The sequence below is a fragment of the Camellia sinensis genome, chromosome 13 (assembly GCF_055761805.1).
Source record: "Camellia sinensis isolate YWXY chromosome 13, ASM5576180v1, whole genome shotgun sequence".
Taxonomy (NCBI): Eukaryota; Viridiplantae; Streptophyta; class Magnoliopsida; order Ericales; family Theaceae; genus Camellia; species Camellia sinensis.
In genome coordinates, this window is record NC_138973.1 from 46198657 (window position 1) to 46218066 (window position 19410).

Consider the following 19410-nt stretch of genomic DNA (forward strand, 5'->3'; position numbering starts at 1 on the left):
ACCCATGTGAGACATTTGGTCATTTATTTGGTAAAAAATTTGGGACCTCTAGCATTTTCCTTTAGATAAATAGCTAAAATAAAGAGCATGGTTGGAGTAGAAATATGAAATAGTTGATAGGCAAAATAAAATATATACTTTATAGTAATATTTAGGCCAAGTTTGGGTACTTCCAAAAAAGCCAAAAAGTCAAAAAGTTACTCAAAAAGTTAAAAAGTTAACACTATTCACCAAAAGCCAACAATTACGGCTACACAACTCCCAATTCAAATTTTTCCTTACAAATCAATTTTTACAATTTTTTATTACACATTTTTCAATAAAAAGTCAAAAAGTTAACCCAAACATTCATATTTTCAACCTCAATTTTTTAATCTAAAAAAACAAAAAATACACTTTTTTAATCTTCTCAAACTTAGCCTTAGATAGGAAAAATGCCTATTACCATTGGAGATGCTAGAAGGAAGGAAGCCGAAAGTCGCCGTCCACATTTTACTCTCTCTCTCCCCAACGAAACCACCATTAATGGCTGCTTCAATCATCACAACAACCTTTCACGTAAAACCAACCCAATCTGTAAAGATATCTACATCACCATATCTATCAAAATTCACAAAACCCAGAACAACAACCAAAATAAAGGTCTCTCTCACCCCAGTTGCAACTCTTTCCGATCCATTTGTCCTCCAAATCGCAGAAACCCTAGAAGACTCTCTATCTTCCACCTCCACTTCTTCACCACCATCCCCTCTTCAAAAGCTCAGAGACACCTCTTCACAGTCCCTCCTTTCAACCCCATGGCCGTCCCGCAAAGACGAGCCCTTCCGATTCACTGACACTTCCTTCGTAAAACTCTCTCAGATTCAACCCATTTCACACCCACCTCAATCTTTCAATTCTTTGGGTGTTTCCACAGATACCCATTTGCCCACCCTCACAATTGTTGATGGGTTCAATGTAAATTCTCTATCCCAATTACAGAATTTGCCTAATGGAGTGTTTGTTGGTAGTTTATCTAGCCTCAATTCAGAGGCTATAATGAAAAGGGTGTCTGAATTTGAGTCCAGTTTTGAAGGAGACTTGTTTTGGTCTCTTAATGGAGTTGGTGCTCCGGATTTGATTGTTGTGTATGTTCCAGAGGAGTGTAGAGTAGAGAGTCCTTTGCATTTGAGGTATTATTCGATTGAAGGGGGCGATAGCGGATCGAAGAAGTTGCCCATTTCGAACCCGAGGGTTTTGGTGTTGGTGGAGAAGGGAGGGGAGATTGGAATAGTTGAGGAGTATGTAGGAGGTGATGGGGAGAAGTGTTATTGGGCAAATTCAGTTACAGAAGTTGTGATTGGAGAAGGGGGAAAGGTTAGTCATTCTTACATTCAAAGCCAGTCTTTGAATGCTGCACATTTCAAGTGGACTTCGGTTCGGCAGGTACCTTTGTTAAATTGTTTGAGTTCTCATCATTATGGGCGGTATCATATTCTGTGACAAATTATGCAGGCATAATGTTAGTCTATATTTGCTTACTTTAGTTATATTTTCATGGTAATTCTAATCAAATTAGGCAAATCAAAGTCTTCCCCTTTTTTCCCTTGCATAGAATAAACAAAATTTACTCGTGCCAATGTTTAATTGCCAATTGGGGACTGCAAGTAGCAACCCTTAACTGTGTACAGTTCTATGGCCCTTTTTTTTGTTTTTTTGGTATTGTATTTGCTGAACAATTCCGCAGGAAAGATGTAAAAGATACAAATATTTTGTTGCTGGTTATCCAAAAATTATTTGTGGAACATTGGTTATTTTTCAACCTATTTCCGTCTTCAACAATTATGCACAACAATTTTTTAGTCTGATTTCCTTTGGAATGGTTACACTTCTATTGCGGTTACCCATAAGCTTTGCAGAGAATAATGTAAGATAGTTTTGAATCAACTCTGCCTGCCTAGGTTAACCTATGTGGTGCTTAGGCTTCAGCTAAGGCATGTTGAGGCAACCTCGAAGGAGTCTCTTAGGTGCACTGCACCTTCCTTTCTTGCCCGTGCAAACTGTCCGCCCAAGTACTCCCATCTCTACTCATTGTGATACACTTAGTCATTAATGAGCAGGGAATAGGCTTGTGTAACAAGAAACTTTATAGTTAGACCGGATGTGGGACTTCCCTCAGCTTGGCAGAGTGGTCCTCCACCCAAGAGGACTGTCCCTTTGGGTTGGTTCTCCAAGCGTACCTTAATGCTCTCACACCAAACTAGGTCAGGAGTAGGGCCTAGGGACCTCCTTGGGATTGTTGTCACGGTCATGAGGCACTCAAGCTGCACAAGATCACTGGGGTCTTATGGATTGACGGCTAGAATTAAATGTTCATCAAGATTCCTTGTCCTTTCCTCCCTCAATGGGCTTGCACCTTGACCAGTCTTAGAAACATAAAGATCTCCACAATGACAATCCCAAACTAAGACAAAGACATGTAGTGCGCTCTGTATTTTGTACCTCTTTATACCTAAGGAATACTCTTGACCACCTCTACAATCCTTCTGGCATTTGACAATTTGCACTACTGCAACTTGATATATTTTTGGACTGCTTAGACCTTTGCATTGAATAGGATGGTGATATGTGATTCTTGTGTAAATATAGTGTTCTGATTTGGAGTTGCAAGGAAAAAGAAATTGTAGTTGAAAAGATTAGGGCTCTTTCGTAGGGATGCTCTTTTTGACAATGTAATCAAAGGTCTTATTGGAATACTTTGCAAATTTCACGAGGACTAATCTTAAGAAGTTGGTGATACCTGCCTGATCAAGTTATCACTTAGATGGTTAGCATGTTGTATTGGAAACAATGCATATTGAGTTCTGGTTGCTCTATTATACTTCCTTGCATTCTTATCTTATTTTATTTTGATATTTTAGGGAACCATTAGTTGGTTAAGGTGATATTCAAGAAACTTCAGTGTATCAACTCCTGCCAACCGAGGGAAATATTTTTGATGGAATGTAACTTGATTTGTGTGATCCCAATCTTGTCATGTCAATTGTTATGCCTGTTCTGCATCTTCCTGATTTTTATAGGCAATGAATTTATCTAGCAACAGTAGATGTACAACCTCCAAAGAAATACATTAAAGGGTTGAACCTAACTTTACCATTTGCAGGAATCAGCAAGCTCCTACGAGCTCATAGAGGTAAGCACCGGAGGGAAGTTGAGCAGACACAATCTTAATGTTCAGCAAGTTGGCCCAGACACGGTAACAGAGTTATCAACTTTTCACCTGTCTGTCGGTGATCAAACACAAGATCTGCATAGTAGACTTGTGTTGGACCACCCACGAGGGTTTTCTCGGCAACTTCACAAGTGTATTGTGGCTCATTCTCTTGGACAAGCTGTATTTGATGGGAATATCAAGGTCAACAGGTAATTGTGTTTACTTGCATTTTTTGCAGTGCTTGCCATCATGTCATTTATATGCTAGTGTCCGTCATTGGTTATGCGATTACGCTATCCTCATCACTGGTGTTAAATGTGTGTATCTTTCATTTTGAATTAACGGGCCAGTTCTTTATACATCTAGGGTGGGTTTGGGGTTTTCTTTTTTTTTAAAAGGAAAACCTGATATGTTTGGGAAGTTGCTTTTTTGTGAGTGGGAAAGTTGAGTTAGTCCTTTACTTTTTTAGCTGATGACCAAACATTTTTAACTTAGCCCAATCAGGGTCTTAGTAAATGCCTTTGGCTATTTGGAGTAAACTAACAGCTTTTTAGTAGTTTTTGTTTGTTTGTTTGTTTTTTTTTTTTTTTTTCTCATTTGGGGTAAGCTTAAAAGATGGCATCAATGTTTCACAAGTGTAATTCATCGTGCAGATATGCACAGCAGACAGATGCTGGGCAACTTACAAGAAGCCTTCTTCTTGAGCCTCGTGCAACCGTAAATGTCAAGCCCAATCTCCAGATCATTGCCGATGATGTAAGGTGCTCCCACGGAGCTGCAATAAGTGACCTAGAAGAAGACCAACTGTTCTACTTCCAGGCTCGTGGAGTTGACTTGGGGACAGCTAGAAGAGCTCTCATCTTCTCTTTTGGAGCTGACGTGATTGAGCGTTTGCCTTACGCTTTCCTCCAAAAGAAAGTTGAAAGTCAGATCAAAGAGTTGCTTGATCCTACACTCAAAAGTTCGCTGTGAGAGAGGATAGATTGTGTAGAAATCTGAATTTGTTCTGTAAATTATCACTATTTTACAGAAGAAAAGTGTGTTCCTATTAGAATTAAAGGAAGTTTTGTGATATTGAAAGTGAATTGTGCTTAATGTGCCTCCCTTCCTCCCTCTCTAACAAGAACCAAAAGGGGGGGGGGGGGATGGGTTAACATTTGTTTGTAAAAGTTCGCTCTCTTCCCAAACCTAACAATTGTAATTACTGTTATTTTGTAATTTTCTTGTTGATTCTGCATCTTGAAATGAATTTGACCTTCATAAACTATTTTAACAATTAGAGCTTGAACAAGCATGTGTTTTCTTTGAACAAACTTGATTATCTAGTTTCAGATACTCCATTGACTACGTAAGAATAAAATAAAATCTAATATCTCAACTTTTTAGTTTGTAAAGAGATGGATTCCAACACGGTGCGATTTCAAATTTCACATTTCTTACATGACCTATTATGATTGCCAAGATCAAAACTAAACAGAGATGTAAGATAAATTGTAATATTAGTTAATTAAAAAAATTTTATTTTTGGAGAAAATAGTTAATTAAGATTAAATATATAAAAACCCTTGTTATACGGAAGGTGACTGTTATTTTTGTAAAGTATAGACAAAGCCAATCCCGAGCATTCATAGCCTCATATCATTTTTACCAACTAAACATGATTTATGAGAGGTATAATGAATCACCTATGAAGAAAGGGGTAAAATAGAGATTTGGGTGGTAAAAAAGGGGATAACAATGAGAAAATATTAATGGACAAGCCTATATACTAGAAAATTTACTCAAAAACATGAATGATGTGGATTTAGTTTTGTTGTCCTGAGCCCATCTCATGAATAAATTTGAGCTTTAGATTTCAAATTCTAGATAAATTTTGAGTTCTGTTTTCTAGATTTGCAGATCCACAGAAAATATGTAAGGGGAGATACATAGAAGGATTAGAAAATGATACGGTAACTGATCCAGTGGTTCATGAGATTCAAAATTTTGAAAATTACATTTCACTCTTTGAAATTTTTAATTTCATACCAAGTGACTACTTTTATTAATACAGTAATGATTCAGACCCCCACAAAACATCACATCCACAATCTCCACTCACTTGTGATTGGTCCAAGTAAGAAAGAAAAAAAAATAAAATAAAATAATACAACCACAGCATTAGTCTACATTACCGTGGGGGTGGTGAGGGTCTCCCCAAAAGGAGGTCCCAAACATTTTCCTTATTAATAATCATAAAGTTGATTAACAAATTTTAATAATGTCTAAATTTATTTTTATTAATAATTCAAGTAATTTTATTATTGTATGAAAGAACATATGAAAATTTTATTTTTTTAGTTATTTTTGTTAAAAAATTAACAAATTTTTATAATTTTTTAAATCAATAGGACAATCCATAATTTAAGCAAATCATAAAGGTATGTAATTGACCAGGGAAAAAATAATAATAAAAAATAAAAAATTGAGAAAGTAAATAAACAAAAAAAAAAATTGGGTAAGATCCACCGAAGTGGGTAGCCTTAACCGGATGTGTGGTAACAGGTAAGCTCGAAAGCTGTTCCCGTCCCTGTCAGGGGAGATGCCAACCATCTCTCCTTTCTACGAACACGGTATGTTTATTTCCCTTCTTGATATATAACCATTGACAAACTCATGTTTAGAACCGATGTGGGATTCAAGCATAAGCTCTTTTATCCTAAGTTCTTCTAGGGTTTTTGGGATAAGGTCCTCAAAAATTATCCGAAACGACCAAAACTCAAGAGATTTCATCAACTAAACCTCTCTCTCCCCATGGCTACAACTCTCTCCACAGCTCCATATCTCCATTGCAACATACCATACACTTCAGACACAAAGCTAAGAAGAAGATTCACCATTTCATGTGCTTCCTCCAAATCTCCTCCAAAGCCTCCGCCGCCAGAATTGGATGAGCCACCCCAACAAAACCCATCTCTCTCCGACCAACTCAGGCCTATCTCCACCACCCTCCTCTCCGACCACCCCACCAAAACCCACCTCAAATCAAACCCCAAATCCACTTGGGTCAACCCCACTCGCCCTAAACCCTCTGTTCTCTCCCTCCACCGCCACAAAAGACCTCATCAGTACTCTCACACCCCTCAATTCAGAGACCTCAAGCTCTTTGCCCAGAAGCTCAATGACTCTGACACCACCTCTGGAGCTGCTTTCTTGGCTGTTCTTGAAGAAATCCCACACCCTCCCAACAGTGAAAATTCCCTCTTGCTTCTCAACAGCTTGAGGCCATGGCAGAAGACTCTTCTTTTCTTCAATTGGGTCAAGACCCAGAACTTGTTTCCTGTAGAAACTATCTTCTACAATGTCACAATGAAGTCTTTGAGGTTTGGTAAGCAGTTTCAACTCTTAGAAGACCTTGCAAATGAGATGATTAACAATGAGGTTGAGCTTGATAACATTACTTATTCTACTATAATCACTTGTGCCAAAAAGTGCAACATGTTTGACAAGGCTGTGGAGTGGTTCGAGAAGATGTACAAGACTGGTTTGATGCCTGATGAGATCACATACTCTGCCATTTTAGATGTGTATGCTAAGTTGGGGAAGGTTGAGGAGGTGATGAGTTTGTACGAGAGAGGGCGGGCGAACGGGTGGAAACCCGACCCAATTGCTTTTTCTGTGTTGGGGAAGATGTTTGGTGAAGTTGGGGATATTGATGGCATTAACTATGTGTTGCAAGAAATGAGGTCAATTGGGGTGAAGCCTAACTTGGTTGTGTACAACACATTGTTGGAAGCAATGGGTAAGGCTAAGAAGCCCGGCTTGGCTAGGAGTTTATTTGAGGAAATGGTTGATTCCGGTGTCACTCCAAATGAGAAAACACTAACCGCGCTTGTGAAGATTTATGGCAAGGCAAGGTGGGCACGAGATGCTTTGGAGTTATGGGAGAGAATGAAGTCGAACGCGTGGCCAATTGATTTCTTTTTGTACAACACATTGTTGAGTATGTGTGCAGATCTAGGGTTGGAGGAGGACGCAGAGAGGTTGTTTGAGGAGATGAAGGGATTGGAGCATTGTAGGCCCAATAGTTGGAGTTACGCTGCGATGCTCAATATCTATGGCAGTGGTGGGAATGTGGATAAGGCAATGAAGGTGTTCGATGAAATGTCTGAGTTGGGTGTTGAGCTGAATGTAATGGGATGTACTTGTTTGATGCAATGCTTGGGGAGGGCTAAGAGAATTGATGACTTGGTTAGAGTCTTTGAGGCCTCAATGGAGAGAGGTGTCAAGCCAGATGATAGGTTGTGTGGTTGCTTGTTGTCTGTTGTGTCCTACTGCAAGGAGAGTGAAGATGTAAACAAAGTACTTGCTTGTTTACAGAAAGCAAATCCGGAATTGGTTGCCTTCATCAAATTGCTCAAGGAAGAGAAAACTGGTTTCGATACCCTCAAAGAGGAGTTCAAAAGCGTACTTAACAAAACAACAGTTGATGCACGAAGGCCCTTCTGTAATTGCTTAATTGATATATGTCGAAATTGGAATCTCCATGAGAGAGCCCATGAGCTTCTTTATGTAGGGACCGTGTATGGTTTGTACCCAGGATTACATACCAAGACATCAGAGGAATGGTGCTTGAATGTTCGGTCACTGTCAGTTGGTGCAGCCCAGACAGCATTTGAAGAATGGATGGGGACTATAATGAAAATCGTTCAGAGCCATGCGGCATTACCAGAGTTATTTTATGCCAACACTGGTGCAGGAACTCACAAGTTTGCTCAAGGACTGGCTAGCGAGTTTGAATCACATGCTGAGAAACTTGGTGCACCGTTTAGGCAGAGTGAAGAGAGAGCTGGGTTTTTTGTGGCAACTAGAGAAGATATAGTATCATGGGTACAATCTAGGGTTTAATCTCTTCTTGTTACCGCGTAAATCAAGAGTTGAGTGTATCACATTTGCAATTAGGGTTTTGATTTCTGTGTAACTGCACAGATTGATAGACCACGTGTGTAATTACAGAAGCAACAAAATTTGATAAAAATTTCCAACTCATGTAAACCGCATTTGGCGGGAAATTCACCAACAAAATTACAGATGCTCATCTTTGACAAGGAAACTAAACCCCAACCGAATTACAGCCACATTTTTTTTTCTTTTTGCTATAAAAAGAAACAAAGAGACAGAAATGAAAGAAAAGAGCCTCCACCAATGCAAAATCTTTAGAAAAAAGAAAAGAAAGGGATGTATCCTTTTTCTAAAGATCAGTTCCCATCAACCCCCATCAACAAAGATCAGTTCCCATCAACCCCCATCAACAAAATTCCTATCTTTCCATCCTAAAACCTATATTTTGGCATGAACTTTGAGTTGATGAAATATCTAACATTAGCCTTTGCCATGATCCTGTGGGGTTCCCCCTTTTTAACTGTATGCTTGCAGAGCGAAAGAGTCCTCCCATTGACCGATGAAAAGAAGGTCAGCTTTGGAGCTTCCAAACCACTGGTGAATACCTCGGCTCAAAGGATCAGAGCTGCAACTTCACTTGAATGCGAACGATGTCACCACCAATTTTGAGATATTTGACAGATTGAAGGTTTTACGGGTATTTTCCTGAGGACTTCCAAATTCTTCCTTCAAGTGATATCACCATCACTGTAACATCATCATGGTATTTTCTGCGATCACCTTGGGGGATGTCCAGCAATTCATGGAAACCCATTCCTGCATGCCCAAATAAAAACTAGGTCTAAAAACGAAGACTTGAGAAAACATGTGGAAGAACATTATGTAATTGCGTCAATTGAAAAATGTGAGTTGAATACAACACAAAAATAACTATGTCAAGCTGTGAAAACCGTTATAAACTACAATAAGAGTTATATAAAAATAATAATTTCATAACCAAAAGTAACCAACTTCAAGCCCTGGAGTCTTCTCACAGAGAAATTCACAAGGAAACCGTTTCACATTAACCAGAAATGTAAAGTCAAAACAAGAAGATACTACCTCAGAGTTTAGTTTTCAACAAAATAGTAGATGAAGGATATCAGGTACATTATGTAACCCAAAAAATATATATATATATATTAAAAATAGATAACAGGGTGCATAATGAATTAAAGCATTCTAGTAAAGCATTGCTGCTCCAAAGGTTATGTAATACCAGAATAAACAAAATCTGATCCATCACATTTTTAGAACCATGTCTACGACCTGAACTCTCTCAACAATTGGAATCCCATCTCAGTGCCCCAAAAAGAGGGGATGGGGGGGAATAGAAAAAACATATCAAAAAAGCATTCTCTTCCACAATCAGTCAGGCATTTTTGCAGAGTCATGGCTCCCAGAGTTCTGAAAATTCAATTAGAAGGCAAAGACCTGTTGAACAAGTGGGTTGAAGATAGTTGCTAAAAAACTTCAGTTGAAGAGTGGGGATTGAAACTTCAATTAGGGCACAAATGAAACCATTTAGGATGGTGACCATCTAGCGATTACGGATTCTTCCACTGACGTAAAACATATTAGGAAACTTGAACCTAAAACTACCAACAACAGGAATTGTGGTGGGTTTTGTTTTGGAAAGCTTCTAGAGCTAGTGTAAGACAGAGAAGAAACTATTTAGGGTTTACAGTAGGACTTTATTGAAATTAGCCTTGATTTCCAAAATTACAAGCATCACTTAGAGAAAGAAGAAGATACCCTAACAAATATCACTTAGAATTCGCTAGAAATAACCACTTAAGATAAGATTAAACAAAGTACACCCAAAGCTACAAAAGCTTCACAAAATTTCTCTAAAACACAATTCTTGTGAATAGCAAGATTACATATGGATTTGTAAGTCACTAGTGGGTGCTACAGTCCAAATTTCTGCGTGCATGGGGAATTCAATGATCATTCGATTACTCCAGTTTAACAGCGGAACAGTTAATCCTGAATTTAAGGGATCAAACATTATATTGGAATGTCCATCTCTTCCCAGTATACCAAATAAAACATTGGAATACATTTGAGATACAATTGCCGGTCCATTGAACTAATACGTGATTTAGGGGAACCCCATGAATCATTAGTAATTAGATATGGTGACACAGCTTTGAGTCCAAAGCATCACAAACAACAAGCACTTTATAAAACCAATTCAAAGAAGATAGAAAAACAGACTCTTCCTCTTGAACTTAGACTAGCATCTATATCTGTAGTTGGTGTGTGTTTCTTCACAAACAAATCCAGACAAACCAGAAGCGGCTATAACTTTGTGCGTTGAACAAATAATTTGATGACAAATAGCAACAGAAGTGACTTGTGTAGATCTTTTAAGAAATTTTTTTCACTAAACTCATGCACGATAGGACAAATTATGGAAAACTTTGAAAGAATAATTGCATGACAATTTGAGCGAGGGGGGAAGCCCAGCAATCAATCTCTTAAAAATCCAAGCGAAAGACCAATATAGTTGGGGGCAACAAAATAAGAATCACTTGAGGACTGACGATATATCAACTCGATAAACCACAGACTGTCTGTAAACTTAAAATATTGGGAATCTATACCCACTATGTAACTAATAATCATGCCTCGGTAACCAAAAAAAATGTAGAAGCCAATGTAGATAGTTTCAAATTTAAAATATCTACTTGATTAGATATGCTTGTCCAACATTAGTCTTGTGTACATCCTATCCTACAAATTTTGCAGATACCAATTCTCAGGGTCAGGTTTGTACATCTCTTTCAAATAACCTAACTGATTAAGAATAAGCATACCAGAAAAACTGATGGATATAACACGCAAACACAAGAAGCTCAACAAATGTAACAAGGAAATTACCAGCTTTCTTGGCTGCGCGCAAAAGTAGCTCCTCTATTAGGTGCTGTGCAGGATCTCCATCTGGATACTTCTCCATAAAACTCTCAACATCAGAAACCACTTCCTGATTACTCAAGTACTGATATAAGCCGTCAGATGAGAGGACTAAAAATTGATCTCTTGGACACAGTTTATGGTGACAAAGAGAAGGTGAACAAGATATGTACGGTGCAGTACCAATATACTCATTCCGAAACATTTCCAATAATGGATCGTTCCACTTGGGCTGCACCAACATGCAAGTCAAAAAGATCATTAAGCCTCTATATTCCAGGCAAAAAATGTATTATAAGCATTGCAATGAACTCATTTCGTCAAATGAATGAACACAGGTGGTTGCAATGTGTGAATCCACCATATGCACGACAATAATTATTACATTTCAGCATATCATCAACACACCAACTTGATGGTTTCAATGCACATGGTTCAACTAATTACCAAAGTTTTCATGTGATATGCAGTGATTCCAATTTTATTAGCTGGGAGCTTTTGTATCATTTAATTTTTTTTTTATTTCATTGTCAGGCAACCCTATTTTGTCATAGCAGAAATTCTTTACACATATAACAATAACAGAAATCATCAACAAACCTGTTTAAGAAACCCAGCCCCGAATGCACGGGTAACTTTAAGACGGCCTTTTACTCTATCATTGACAATACAATGGCTGTCATCTGGGTGTTCACTCTTGATTCTAATAACTTCCTGCAATAGTTCATGTGAAGAAAGACAATTCTTTAAAAATCTGAGCTGATTTGCATCAAGGACACAACAGAAAAATTAATAAAAGCAAATTATCATCATCAAACAGACGAAATCTAGACTAACCAACTAAGAAACAACAGGACAAAGCAGCACGTCTGAATAATAACATGTTCCACAAGTAAACAAACACATGGGAGTGAAATAAATAATATATTTCTTTTTTCTTTTTCTTTTTTTAATTTTAATGCCTTTGAATGGAATATTGACCAAAGAATTACAGCGAAAACATACTCAGATAATCGTACCAAAGAAAGAAAAAATTAGTGAAAGTATAAAATTGAGGTTGTGATTTCTCTTCATAGTCACAGACTTACGACTCTACTCACCTAATGTTATAAATAGGATCCCATATCATAGCTAGCCTTCAACTGGGTTAAATGTCAATATTAGGGTCAATTGCTATTGGTAATGGGTCCTTAGATGTCATGCTAACCTCTCACAAATGTAAACTGGGAAGCACAAACACTCCAAAATGGTGGTTATGTTAGTGTCTGACACCGACATGGCATAGACACTCATCTCTACGTATCAGACAAGCATGTCCACCTGTCGGACACGTGATGTGGTGTGCTAATTTTGTAATTATTATTTTTTTTGCAAGAAACTTTGGAAACACGCTATAGACATGCGTGTCCTATCTCTAGACACGTCTCGTGACACCTTTGTGAATTTTTTTATAATTTTGGAAAGTTGATTTAGGGTCAAAGTAAAATATATGAAGAAAAAAAAAATGAAAGTGAAAAAACAAAACAACAAAGAACAGAAATACACCCATATATACATTGATGTCTCTCATATCTCTATGCCCTAAATTTATATTAAAACTTAATATAATTGGAAAATAAAAATATATAGAATATATTTATACAAAGAAGTCAAATGTGAATGTGATGGTCCTCTCTAAGAGAAACACACATCCACGATCTCATCCCTTTTTTTCTCCAAGTCACAAGCTAAAGATCAAACTAACAAAGTCTCGAGATGTTTCACCACACATGGTAAACTCATTATGTGTATTGAGGAAATTACCCTAAGACAACATTGTCCTCTTGACCAACCAAGCCACATGCCCCCAAAGTTCCCCGTATATATGGCAGATCAAGGCATGAGACGGCACATGTTTGACCATATCTAACACTTCCTATAGACAATCAAATACCAATCTCTGCAGACAGCATGAACATAACCTTGCAAATGCAAAAAGTCTATGATGGGCAATGAAATAGTCTTCAACACCTTGTAATAATGACTAAATATAGGTGTCAAATACTGTTACAGAATTTAGGCTAGGTTGCCAATTCCTGTGAGACAAAACCCAGAGTTCATACAATCTGCTCCGGCTTGGTTATGTCATATATGGATAGCTAGGTTAGTTCAAGTGTCTGAAGGAATGCAGCTTTGTTGACAGGCACATTCAATGTCAGCTTCGCTTCATTATTCACTTCACACAACTATATTTGCATAACTCTAGGACATGTGGTTTTAAAATTGCACAAATTGACTTAGTTTGGTCCCCTTTTTTCATACATCGAAAATCTATGAAACACGGACACGGACACACGACATGACACGGATACGACACGAACACGTTGACACGCTAATTTTCAAAAAATGCAGGACACGATACGTGGGGGACACGCGTAAAATATATAATTTTATATATTTATTATATGTTATATATATGAATACATCATTCAAAAATAATAAAAAATGTAATATGACATTAATTCTTATAAATTTATATGATTTTTGTTTTATTATTGTAATTTTAGTTGTTTTGTTCAAACTTATAATTAATTTCATGTGTCTAATCGATGCACATGTATTTAAGCGATAGATATGTGTATCCTCCAAGTGTCCAAAGAGTGTCGGACACATATCGGTGAAGTGTCCAAAGAGTGTCGGTGTTCAACACAAACACGTCATATTCTTAGAAGTGTCTGTACTTCTTAGTCAAAAATTGACTTTTAATCTACAAAGAAAATATTTTTTTGCTAAAGCCTGATGAAAGCGCATGCTTGAGTGCACTAGTGCAAGGTCTGCAAAGATCTTGAGAGAAAAATGAGGGGGGAAACAAAAAACAAAAGCAAAAACAAAGGGCATTTGAGTATAAAGCTTAATTTCATGATAAACCTTCAAAAGCCATTCAAAACAATGTTTATCTTCTTTTTTTTTGGTGCATCAGAAACGTAAAACAATGTTTATCAATCACACTATTCATCTTATGAAAATGTTCTAGATTGCATTTTATGCATAAAACCCACACATACTTGCTTGACACATGCAAGTTACAACTATTGGCCGTCTAGTCGCAAGGAGAGGAGATCAGAGCGAGAAGTGTTACTGGACTACCTGATCAAAAGAGTGTGTGAGGTGTTCAAAGCCACGCGGAGAAAGAGCAAGCGAGAAGCTTTGCAGAAAGCTACAGACAGAAGTTGGCTGGGATTTCGTTTGTAAGTACTTTACTCTTGAGTCTTGTAAACTTTTGATAGATAGTATATTTGTTTTAGTAAATTGTCTGTGTCCACTATCTTATTGCGATTTGTGTGTGAATGTCTTTTATCTTTATATACATTGATTATTAATTGGCATAAACAATTATTAAACTAGATTGAACCAAACATTGGTCTTGCTAATCAATAAACATTGGACTTAACTTTAATTGGTAAAATGTTCATTAGGGAGTATTCACCTCCATCTAGACACAAACAGGTTTGTCTCAATGTTTTCAAAGTCAGTATCTCTCTTAATCCTCTAATTTGGTCTATAAATGCAGGGCCATAAACAAAGAATGACATGCTCAAAGAGGAGAAAATCCTCCAAGACTTGCATTTTCCAAATATATCACGTAGCTAGGGTTGGGAAACAAGGTGCATATTTCTATCTTTCTTCTCTCGAAGGTCCTAGCAGAATTTCAATTTTGTGCATAACCCTAAGGGGCCAAATTACTTAAAACACCGCCTCTTTAAAGCCCATTCAGCAAGTTCACTGATCAAATATGCTAGCTTTGGAATTTATGAAGGTCAGTACGTAATATTTTACCAACCATAGATTTTGGGATTTCTAACCATACCATATCTTCTCATGTAAATCACTATGAGAAATTTATGGAGTTCCAACGCCCCTTATGAGTAACAGATGTTGCTTGGACGATAATACTTATGATGCAAATCCAACCAAAAAAAACTTCAAAGAGAAAACTGAAAAAATATCTTCTCCATCCTTGCAAGCAGAAAACAAAGAAGAAAAGGAGAATTTTTTTTTAAAGAATCAATTGATCACATCTTCATTCATCATGAAAAGGCATATTTAAAACCTCTAAGTACTATAGAGTGGCTGACGTCCAATGAGAATCTCACTTGGAGACATTCCCCTTGTTGCAATTCTCTTTTCCAAGACTTTGAGGGCAACTGTGGCTAATAACATATTCTTTAAAATGATCAAATGTCAAATTAAGCATCAATTTAAACAACGGTAAATAATCTATCCCAGTTGTAAACCTACATACGCAACTTCCATCAAGGAGACATCCAACATCAAGAAATGCATACTGCTAGACAAAGGAAGCTTGGTAGGAAGCTTCCTCAAATTATCCTCATTCTTTTGCATTAGGAAAATGACAAAGTGGGTGGGGTCAAACGACGAAAATTGCAAGTAGCATAGGACCAAGGAAAAGGAGGTTTCCTCATGCTTACGGAGGCATTACAAGAGATAAAGTATGAATACTTGTTTCACTTGCATGTGAACAAGCTTCAGGAGTAGAATTTTTTGGGAAAGTTCAGGAGCAGAATTCAGCAGCAGTATGGAAAGGTTTGCCTTTCTTCCAAAGCTAGTCAACTATTAAGTAGAAATATAAAATGTGTGTGGAACCATTTAAGGTTTTGTAAAACAACTCGCCTGCAAACAAAATGGTTTGTGAGCAGGACAACAGCTGTTCTAACATATCTTTGAACATGAAAGACGTGCTTGGATTGGGTAACATCAAACACCTTGTCAAGTTTTCATGAAACCCTTTCATCCACAGTTCATATAATGAGGCAGTAGATCACAAGAAACTGAAAGCTTATTATGTAAGGTATGCAATTCCCAGGATTTCAATATGCAAATCAAATGAAAGAAAATTCAGCGAGAAGAAAGCTATGAGAAGGCTGAAATAAGAACCTAGTTATATGTATACCCACAATATTACCCTCAACATGTCAAGATGCATTGCTGGCAACAAATTTGAAAACCGTTATAACTCAAGTTCTTAAGAGATTTGAATTATACAATTAAGAGATATGGCAAACCATGACATAATATGGCAGAAGCCCATAAGGAAATAGTAAAGGATTCACGGAATTTCCACCAGAATAGATATAGATAGCTAGGAAAAATGGTAAGACTCCTCCCTCCTACCTCTAATTACGAGAATCAAATGATCTATTTCATCCAAAGAACTAACAATGGCAGTGTCTCAACAGCTCCATAAACAGTCAATTCAGAGAAACAGAATGAACTCTCCTAAAGATTTCTAAAGCTAACACGTTCCCAAAACATTTTAAGGTTTTAAACAAATAATAGATTGATTCCCATCAAAGTTACCTTGTTTTTATGGTAAGAAACAAGTTTAAAAAGAAGACCTCAATCCCAAATGTAAATAAAGATTGCTAATGCATATGCATAGTCTCCAACTTCCACTGAATTCTCCAAATAATAAGCAGGTGATTTTGCCATGTTTTATATCCATACAAATTTTATTGATCCAATGTTTTGTGCCCCTAAGATATATTTCAACACAGAAGCCATTGAGCAGTTGAGAAATTTTGATTTAAATTACCGAAGTTAGTACTTCATAAAAAAAAAATTAAAAAAAAATTAGACATTTTATTCTGCATTGCCAAAGTTTACGTTCAAGGCCAAGTTAGGACTAGACCTACCAAATTACCAGTAAAGTCTACAACGAACAATATATTCCACAGCACTTCAAGAAGCTAATTTGATATCAAGTCCATATGGATGGAGATGGCAGTACTGTAAAAAATAATACATAAAAAAGAAAACTTGAACAAATTTAAAATCTTCCAAAATCAACACTTACTTCTTCAATGCTTGTGCTGTGATCAGTAGACAACTGCAATGCAGTTAACCTCATAACTTGATTAGGAGCTTCATTTGCCACATTATTCACCCTCTCACCATCGTCTGTGGACTCCTCAACTATGTCCTCCGCATTTGACCCATTATTAACAAGGCCCTTCGACCCCGTGCTAGTACTAATTTCTTCAGGCTCCAATTGTGCCACAATAGCCCTACTATCTCCAACATTCATCACATACACATCCTCATCTCTCATCAGCACAGCCAATAAACACGAACCCATCAAGGCAAGCTCTGGATTCTGATCAAGAACCTTATCTGTCATATCCAAATACGCAAGCTCAGTCACATCAAGAGCCCGTGACATTGCGCTCAAAACCAATTCATGATCAATAGGACCAATTTTTCGCTTCCTACCACTTTTGCTAGTTCTCTCCTCCTCCTCCTCCTCAACTCTATTCTCAGCTTCAGTTTTCTCTTTGGCCTCCAGCCCAAATCTCCATGGAAACAACTTCTTACTGTCCTTGTGATGCTTAATCAACCCATGTTTCAATTTTGTTAACAACAGTGACCGTCTACTCACAGCCGAGCCAGCATTGCTCACGCTAAGCGCATCGTCCACCGAAAATGCAAATCTATCCGAACCAGATAGATCAAGTCCGTCTTCCGGGTCATCTTCGGCAAGAAATTCCCATAATCGTCTCCGTCTAACCTCAATTTCAGATTGAAATGTTACTTTCTTTACTGATCCTCGATCCGATTGAGATAAATCAGATTCATTTCCACAAATTTCAACTTCCCCACAATTCAAAATCTCTCCACCACTACTACCTGTTAATGGGATTGTAATTGTACTCTCTTGTGGACAAGCTTCCTCAGAATCCCAAAACAGACCTTCTAGTTCTTTGTACAGAGCTTTATACAGATTACCCATCAAGAATTCAGGAGCATCAGGGCCGTTAAACCCATCATAAATCCCAACAAACAACCACCCATGTTCTTCCGATACAACCACATGTACCCGATCCTCACCTGCCTTCCCTAAAGCCCACTGAACATTACTCTCTCTCTTCGTCTCCGACTCACCTCCCTCTCCGGCGACCTCTTTCCGGCCGACGAAGTTCCTCACCGGCACAACCCACGGCCTCTTCTTCTCCGAAAAATTCCTCGAAAAGGCCTTTCGAATTCCCGTTATACCCTTCTTCCTCCTCTTTTTTACGTAAACGCCACCGAGCGGCGCCGAGAAGGGCACACCGCCGCCGTCCGAACCGCCGGCCGACGGTTCGAGCGGTCCGGAGAGGGCGCCACGCTCGATCGGACCGGACATGAAGAACGCCCTCTCCATCGGACCGGACGGTTCGCCGCCGCGAGGAATCGGTTGGAGCGGCAAAGCACTAAACGACGACGTGCAATCGAACCCATTCACAATACTGGACTTCACACCACCACCAACAGAGTCAGTGGCATCGTCGTAAATATTGTCGAGTTGAAGGACTGTTCGGGGAGTCGAAGTGTTCGCGCTCACCGAGGCGCCGGAGATGGCTTTGAAGACGGGTTCGGGTAAACCGGGCGGTCTGGACTTACCCGGGACCGGTTCGTGAGAGGGAGAGAAGCGGAGGGAGTGAGTCGGAGAGAGAAAACGATCGGAGGGAGTAGGAGAGAGGAAGCGAGCGGAGGAGCGGACGTAGCAGAAGGAGTGACCTAGGGTTTCGTCGAGCGGTTCGGAGGAGGTGAAGATCAGGTCCCGGTTGTTGGAGTCGGCCCGGTTCGCCGCCGGATTGAAGCAAGGGAAGAGTTGCGAGAACCCACTTCCCATCACATTTGATTCAAAAACTCAGCATCAGAGAGAGAGAGAGAGAAATGATTTACTGGTAGAGAGGGAAAATGTAGAGAGAGACAGAGAGAGAGAGAGAGAGGGGTGGGACTGGTTTTGTTTTTATAATGTTTGTTGATGAAGTAAAAAAGGAGGAGACGACTTATTACTTGTTTTGTTTTTGTTTTTTTTGGAGAGAGAAAATTGATAGTGATACATATAAAGAGAGAGAAATTAAGAGGAATTATTCGGTCTTCTAAAAACTTCAATTAAAGTCGCATATTTTTTTAATTTTAGCGATTGTTTTATTTAATATATAAAAGAAAAAAATAGATATAAAATTAATAGAATTACAAATACATATCATGAGAATATGGAGCAAAACTATGTGATAATATTCGAGAGAGAAAGTGATGAGTGAGTCCCAAGTGAGAATTGTGTAATTGAGATTGAATTTATTTAGTGTAGGATCGATGTTTAGAATAAATATAAACAATTCAAGATAATTTCTAGAGAGTTAAGTTTGAGTTTATAATATTACTGTCCTTTTAGTATTTTGTCTTTAAATTTTGAAAATATTAGATAAAAAAATCATGATTTAACCCTTGTAATAAAATAAATTTTAAATTTTTATTCTTATTAATTTAAATGATAAGTTTTTGATTTATTTTTAATCTTGTTAGTTTAAATGATAAATTTTTTTATTTATTTT

The 19410-nt window shown here is 37.9% G+C and overlaps 3 protein-coding genes and 1 non-coding gene across 4 annotated transcripts; 2 read left to right on the forward strand and 2 right to left on the reverse strand.

Moving 5' to 3' along the window:
* Window positions 1-435: 435 nt before the first annotated feature.
* Window positions 436-4469, forward strand: LOC114304355 (protein ABCI7, chloroplastic). The gene is made up of 3 exons (XM_028249512.2): window positions 436-1425; window positions 3143-3402; window positions 3847-4469. The coding sequence occupies exons 1-3, from the start codon at window positions 454-456 to the stop codon at window positions 4163-4165; spliced, it is 1551 nt and encodes a 516-aa protein (XP_028105313.2). The 5' UTR covers window positions 436-453; the 3' UTR covers window positions 4166-4469.
* A 1132-nt stretch (window positions 4470-5601) lies between these two features.
* On the forward strand, window positions 5602-8285 carry LOC114304354 (pentatricopeptide (PPR) repeat-containing protein). The gene has a single exon (XM_028249511.2). The coding sequence runs from the start codon at window positions 5987-5989 to the stop codon at window positions 8078-8080; it is 2094 nt and encodes a 697-aa protein (XP_028105312.2). The 5' UTR covers window positions 5602-5986; the 3' UTR covers window positions 8081-8285.
* Window positions 5680-5804, reverse strand: LOC114304357 (U6atac minor spliceosomal RNA). Its single transcript, XR_003644030.1, has one exon. It is a non-coding gene; the product is annotated as a U6atac minor spliceosomal RNA (small nuclear RNA).
* LOC114304353 (protein phosphatase 2C 29) lies at window positions 8200-18853 on the reverse strand. The gene is made up of 4 exons (XM_028249509.2): window positions 16887-18853; window positions 11633-11746; window positions 11000-11264; window positions 8200-8890 (listed from the first exon to the last, which is right to left on the reverse strand). The coding sequence occupies exons 1-4, from the start codon at window positions 18699-18701 to the stop codon at window positions 8766-8768; spliced, it is 2319 nt and encodes a 772-aa protein (XP_028105310.1). The 5' UTR covers window positions 18702-18853; the 3' UTR covers window positions 8200-8765.
* Between the last annotated feature and the right edge of the window lie 557 nt (window positions 18854-19410).